Source organism: Gopherus flavomarginatus, chromosome 17 (genome assembly GCF_025201925.1).
Source record: "Gopherus flavomarginatus isolate rGopFla2 chromosome 17, rGopFla2.mat.asm, whole genome shotgun sequence".
NCBI classification, from domain to species: domain Eukaryota; kingdom Metazoa; phylum Chordata; order Testudines; family Testudinidae; genus Gopherus; species Gopherus flavomarginatus.
Window position 1 is genome coordinate 13758455 of NC_066633.1, and position 6554 is coordinate 13765008.

At 48.6% G+C, this 6554-nt stretch overlaps 1 protein-coding gene across 2 annotated transcripts; it reads right to left on the bottom strand.

Moving 5' to 3' along the window:
• Positions 1-619: 619 nt before the first annotated feature.
• Positions 620-6098, bottom strand: NAIF1 (nuclear apoptosis inducing factor 1). Of its 2 annotated transcripts, XR_007770042.1 has the most exons (3): positions 5422-6011; positions 2343-3052; positions 620-1306 (listed from the first exon to the last, which is right to left on the bottom strand). XR_007770042.1 is itself a non-coding variant. In XM_050926945.1 (2 exons), exons 1-2 carry the CDS (start codon positions 5924-5926, stop codon positions 2580-2582), a joined length of 978 nt encoding a protein of 325 aa, XP_050782902.1. In that variant the 5' UTR covers positions 5927-6098; the 3' UTR covers positions 620-2579. The 2 variants fall into 2 exon arrangements, 1 of the variants encoding a protein (XP_050782902.1); XM_050926945.1 differs by having other exon boundaries at positions 620-3052; positions 5422-6098.
• Between the last annotated feature and the right edge of the window lie 456 nt (positions 6099-6554).

Here is a 6554-nt window from a genome sequence, read left to right on the forward strand (position 1 = left end):
CTGAACCAATTAATGACCAATCGTTGAGCTTGAGGCAGGTAGCTTGAACTACATTTAAAATATTGCTGCAGTTTTTTCAGGAGTGAGAATTTATGTACACAATTTACATTTGAATGCTATTAATGCGTATTAGCACCATATTTCTCCCTGACATACAAATTGGTGTTTCCAAGTGCCAGGCATTCAACTACCTGTAGTAACTATTTGCAGTAAGATGTATTACAGAAATACTTCTTGGGCTGCAGTCATTGAAATAATTAATGTAAATCAAGTCTAAAGCCTTATAAATGCCAGCTCTTTGTCCTTTATTATTCTAAGATGTTATACTGCATCCAGCTCATGGCAGATGAATACAATGTGATTTTCATGAGTCATGGCTGTCTGTCATAAACAGAGTAGTAATCACCACTGCAAGATGAGATTGCAGAAAGTACTGATATTATTTGAGAAACAGAATGTAATCATGCAGCTAAGTACCATATCATGAAGCATGTGTCCAAGGGGACAGAGTTAAGGTTGCTGAAAGGAATGTGCAGTCTTAACTTTGGTATTTCCTGCAGCCCCTTTCTGCCTTGTGTCATTTTTTTTCCCATGGAGAATACTGACATACCGAGAGCGATTTACCAAAAAAATGATTTTATTAAAAATTCATATTGGTATTCATATTCACAAGTGAGGTAAAACCAAATAGACAGGATGCAGTGTCTGTTTTAAAAATAAACGGCAGCTGAGTCACTGATTTGGTTCCACAGGGTTTGAGAGAAACAAGCCAAGAAAATTGTACTGATGTGGTTAAATGGTGAACAAGGTGGGAAAGCCATTGATGGTGTTGTCCTGACTCGGAGCGGAAGACGGAATGGAGGGGTCAAGGATCTTCCATGGGCCAAAGCTTTCAAACAACACTGTTCATTAGCCCTTCCTCCTCCTTCCAAGAGACAGCTGAACTACCAATACAATAAAGGTTATTAAATATAGCAATATCCCATGTACTGGTCTGGTTAAGAGCCCCATCAATATTTCCATTATAGAAAGACATATTCAGGGGATTATAATTTCATTGTGCAAATTCATTCCATCATGAATTTCAGCTCACTGCTTCTCAGCCCTACAGAGAGTTCAACAGCATTTAACTCAGCATAAAAAAGTTCCATTTTGACAGTAATATTTGGCAAGTATTAATCCGTAATTTTGACTCACTGGTTCTGCAAGTGGAGTGTAGAGGAGCAAGAGGAAGACATTAACAATGAAATTATTTTTTGTAAAGAAATCAATCATCTTCTACACATGTAGAGGTGAAGCTTTTCATCTGAAATAAAAAAATTTCACTTATGAAGTTGGTGCATATTTATAATAATCACATTCATGCTATCAAGTCAACTTCCCATGAAACTAAGTGGTCTTACTTAGTTCCTGGCCCCAAAAGCCAGAACAGCTCAAAAAGGAGGAAGGATAAGAGGTGTGAAGGATAATTTTTTTCCCAATATAATCTTAAGAAAAAGATTTGGGGCCAAATTCCACAGTCCTTAAGCAGTCAAGATGCCTGCTGAAGTCAGTGGCATATTGACTAAAGACAACAGAATTTGTTACTAATGTCTTAAAAATACAAAACAAATGACAAACTGTAAACAAAAACCAACCTCCTCACACTGTTGAAATAGCAAATAGTTGACAAACTCACACAAGCAAAGACTTTTAGAGTTATGGCTCTGCTGAAAACTCCATATTTTCCCCACCTTGTTGTGCCAACAGACTGTACAAGTTTCAAACTATACTGCAGTACCTAGTCCATTGATTTCATCTGTATGTAAACCTACCTGAATGAAATTCATATTTATTCATTTCCTTAAGTACTGTTTTGAGACATTTAATACAAATGTAAAAACACCTCTGCTAGCTTCGGATGAAATTTACCAGTGCCGAAGGCCAGCATGAGGTCTATGCACCACTATTTTGAGAGCTAAAGTGGGACTTCTGTGGGATTCAGGTTGTGGACAGGCCTTGTGCTGGTCCTCTACACAGGGGTGACTTTCACCCTCAAAGAGCAGCATCCACAAACCTCCAGCACAGAGATGTGGCTGCAACAGCTCAGGTACCATATTATTACTCTACAAGTGTCCAGCAAGAGACTGGACTGCATTAGCTCCTCTGTAGTATCTGGGCACCTTCAAAGATGAGCCATGACTGCAAGACCCTCCGTGTGTTAGAAGCCAGTTAAAGGCTGTATGTCTTGGGAAGAGGTGTCATTTTTAAAGATAGAAATAAAAATAATTGTCTTTTTAGAAATCTATATGGAAAAAATATTTCTCTTTTTAAAAAAAGAAACCAAATCCAACAACACTAACTTCCAAGTTTAATCACACATCCTGGCTGCCATCCTGGATGTTGAGTCCACAGAAGCAGATAGTACAGGATCATCACAGAAAACGATGCTGTCCAGGAACAGCTTTTGACCCCTGAGGATGGGAACTCAACCAATCCACAATGATGAGAGCAGATCTCGTTCCTCCTATCTCTGACCCAGTGCGTCCAACAGTAGCAAATGTAGCTTTTTTGAGAGAAGTGTCCAGTTGGTCCTTATTTCATTGGATGATGTCATCTTGTTGCCCATTCTGGGCCACATGGCTGGGGTCAGCAGTTACCGAAGGATTGGGTGTATTACTTTGCAGGAATCGACGGAAGTCCTTGATCATGGGGCGTAAGATCTGGATAAGGGCACTCAGAGCAGCCTGGGTCCCTTCCATAGCCTGCGCCTGACGCTCTTGTGCACATGCCTGAACCTCCTGAGAACGACGGATCATCTGCAGCAGGTCATTCTGCTGTTCCAAGTGCTGGGCGATCTCCTTCACATGTAGGTTGGTCACTCGCTGCTCCTGCAGGAGCTTGGCTGAATTCAGGGCAATTCGGCTTTTCAGCTCCTGGGGTTTCACGGATGCCTCAGCTTGATGTGCCATCATCTCCAAGGGTGCTTCAGCAGTAACAGTTGTGGGAGCCTCTGTCGTGCAGTATTCCACCACTCCATCCTCCAGACTATGGTAAGTTGTCTCTGCAGGGACTAGGCACAAATAAAAAGAGAAGACAGAGGCTGCAGCTCTTTGGGTGAATGTCTATAGCAGGGGTTCTCAACCTTTTTCTTTGTGAGGCCCCCCCAACATGCTGTAAAAACTCCATGGGCTCACTTGAGTCACAGTAACATGGTAGCAACAGGGCAATTGCCTGGGGCCTCATGCCACAGGAGCCCACACAAAGCTACATTGCTCAGGCTTTGGCTTCAGCCTTGGGTAGCAGGGCTCAGGGTCCAGGCTTCAACCCCAAGCAGCAAGGCTTTGGCTTTCTAACCTGGGCCCCAGTGACTCTAATGCTGGCCCTGCTTGGTGGCCCCCTGAAACCTGTTTGCAGCCCTGCAGGGGGCCTTCAACCCCTGGTTGAGAACCACTGGTCTATAGGACACCACTAATAAATGAACATGCCAGGGATTTAGTGCAGGGGTGGGCAAACTATGCTCGCGGGCTGCGTCCAGCCCATCGGATGTTTTAATGCGGCCTTCGAGCTCCTGCTAGGGAGTGAGGTCTGGGGCTTGCCCTGATCTGTGCAGCTCCCAGAAGCAGCAGCATGTCCCCTTTCTGCCTCCTACACGCAGGGGCAGCCAGGGGGCTCCGCGCGCTGCTCCCACCCCACGCGCTGCCGCAGCTCCCATTGGCTGGGAACCATGGCCAATGGGAGCTGCAGGGGTGGCGCCTGAGGACGGGGCAGCATGCAGAGCCATGTGTCTGTGCCTCTGCGTAAGAGCTGGGGGGTGGGGGGGACGACACACATGCCGCTGCTTCCAGGAGCTGTGTGAGGTAAGTACTGCCCGGAGCCTGCACCCCTGACCTCCTTCTGCACCCCAACCCTCTGCCCTACCCATGATCCCCCTCCCACCCTCTGAACCCCTCAGCCCCAGCCTGGAGCACCCTCCTGCACCTCAAACCCCTCATCCCCAGCTCCATCCTAGAGACCGCACCCCCAGCCAGAGCCCTCACTCCCCTCCGTCCCCTAACTCCCTGCCCTAGCCCGGAGGCCCCTCCCGCAATGTGAACTCATTTCTGGCCTCACCCCAGAGCCCTCACCCCCTCCCACACCCCAACCCCAATTTTGTGAGCATTCATGGTACGTCATACAATTTCCATACCCAGATGTGTCCCTCAGGCCAAAAAGTTTGCCCACTTCTGCTTTAGTGCCCGCGTAAGGAGAAAACGGAAAAGACTGTGCATATAGAACACTAAAGAAGAAAGCTAGTCCTACAGAAGACTGATCTTTCCTGATCTGGATCTGTCCCCAGGCCTGTACAGTGCAGGGTCAAAAAGCGTAGGGAATACTACACTATATACCTAGATACATCACTTCTGAACCCCCAGTTCAAGAGGAGCTTTCCATGCAACATTAATAAATGGACACAAAGGACAAGTAAGACATGAAATAGCATTGGTCAGAATGCCTTTGGCTGTTAAAGCATCCACTAGAACATCTCCACAGATCCAGAAAAAGATTTCTAAAGACAGAAGGAAGAGAAATGTGCTTCCATCTTTCGTAACTCACAAGAGGGTGAGGGATGGAGGAAGAGCTGGGAGTAGCCATAGAAGACAAATTTATTAATCTCAGCCTTTGCAGGACAAAATAAGTTTCACTTATTCATCACAGTGTCAAAACAGCTAGGTGCTGCTGTTTCAACTAGCGTATCTCTGAACATCTAAACATCTCAAGGAAGCTTTGTATAAACTAGCTTAACGAATATATATAGTCAGAGGTGTCTGTAGTTTCCCATTTTGCTCCATCTGTACGCTGGGTTTATAGACTGAACACCATGAGCAGCCATTCAATAGGAGGGAAAACAGAAGAAAGTTATTTGAGCAGATAACTATGCACTGTGAGCTTTTATTCTGGTCTAGAAATCTCAGTGTTCCAAGTTCTTCCTTGCTCTACTAAGACCCCTTAATCCATCTTTGCTCCCTTTTATGATTTGTTACCCCACTCATAAGCTTGAATCAGCTTTAATCACAGACAACTGTGCATAGCTACTAACCATCCTATGATACAACCTTACAGTTATCCCCCACAGGGAGGCTGGGGCAGCCTGTTTGTTGCAAAGGTGCATTGGGATGCCAAGTCCCCAAAATTGCTTTCCTTGTTCTTAAGACTGACCTTGCTGTCAAACAGTGATTTGCATTCCGTACCTGCATATCCTGCCCCTCTATAGCACCAGAGCTTAGAGGGGTGCCATTTTCACTATATTGTAAAAGGTGCCAGGGTTTCATTTTGCTGCACCCTTTTGGGGAATGGAGGCTGCTCCACATGGGTACTGGGGCCCCTTCTTATTGTACATGGGAGAACTGCAGGGACCCCTGTTTGACCTGATCCAGCAGCTTCATCAGGGGCAGCACTCACTCTGGGTCAGGGTGACAGTGGTGGTGGAGGCTGCGATGGGTATCTCAGCACCATCCCCAGCAGTGCAGTCCCCAGTAGGCAGACTGATGATGGTGGCTTCTCCCAGCAGGTTGCAGATGCGCTGCTGCATGGGGGTGAGTATGACAGGGGTGGCTGTGGCACCAGTCGGGTCCTCACTGTCCTGGCCCTCGCCGGTTCCATCCTGCCCTATACCACCTCCTTCCATAGCAGCCCGGACCTGCGCCACCTTACGCCGCACCTCAGTCTTGAGGTCTGACCACTTCTTCTTGACCTCCGGCAGCTCGCGGCGGCAGGTGGCCACGGCGTTGACGCGGCGCAAGATGTCATGCCAGGCGGCGGCCTTGGTGGCCAGTGGGACCCCCGCGTTGAAGTGGTTGATGAGCAGGTGCTTGCCTCGTTCCAGCTCCTCGACGATGATCTCCACCTCCCGCTCCGAGAAGTTCATCTTACGCTTCTTCGCTGGGGGGGCCAGGGGCGATGCCATGGCTATGGAGTGACGGGGCTGAGGGGAAATGGGAGCTCTGGAGGCCTGACAAGGGCTGGGGGCGGGAGGGGGGCAAAGGGCCCTAGAGGGGGGTTGGAAGTGCAGGAAGCCTGAGAGGAACTGGGGCTGGGGGCCTGACAAGGAGCTGGGAGCCCAGAAGGGCCCTAGAGGAGCCTAGCAGGGCAGGAGGCCTTAGAGGACCGAGGGGGGACCAGAGAGGGGTGGAGAGGGCTACTAGGGGCTCTGAGAGGGACTTGGGGTCTAACGGAGGCAGGAGAGGGGTGGGACCCAGGGGCCCCGAAGACCTAACAGGATCTGGTGACCTATAGGGCCAGGAAAAATGGGGGGGGCCCCAAGGGGCCTCACGGGCCCTGGGGTGTTACCCCCTTCAATAGTGAAAGATACGCAAATTGCGTACCGCGGCCACCCAGCAGGCCCCGCTAAACAGCCTCCACCCTGCGGCAGTGGCGTAATGACTTCCAGAATCAGCCCCTTTCCTGCCTCGGCCCATTGGGCCCCCTGATTGCCTGTCAAACATAGGTCTCACATCCCGCCGACAGCGCCTTAATCGTATTGGCCAAAGGTGCTGCTTGTCAGGAGTAGGCACCGCCTCCCCTCAGCGACATTC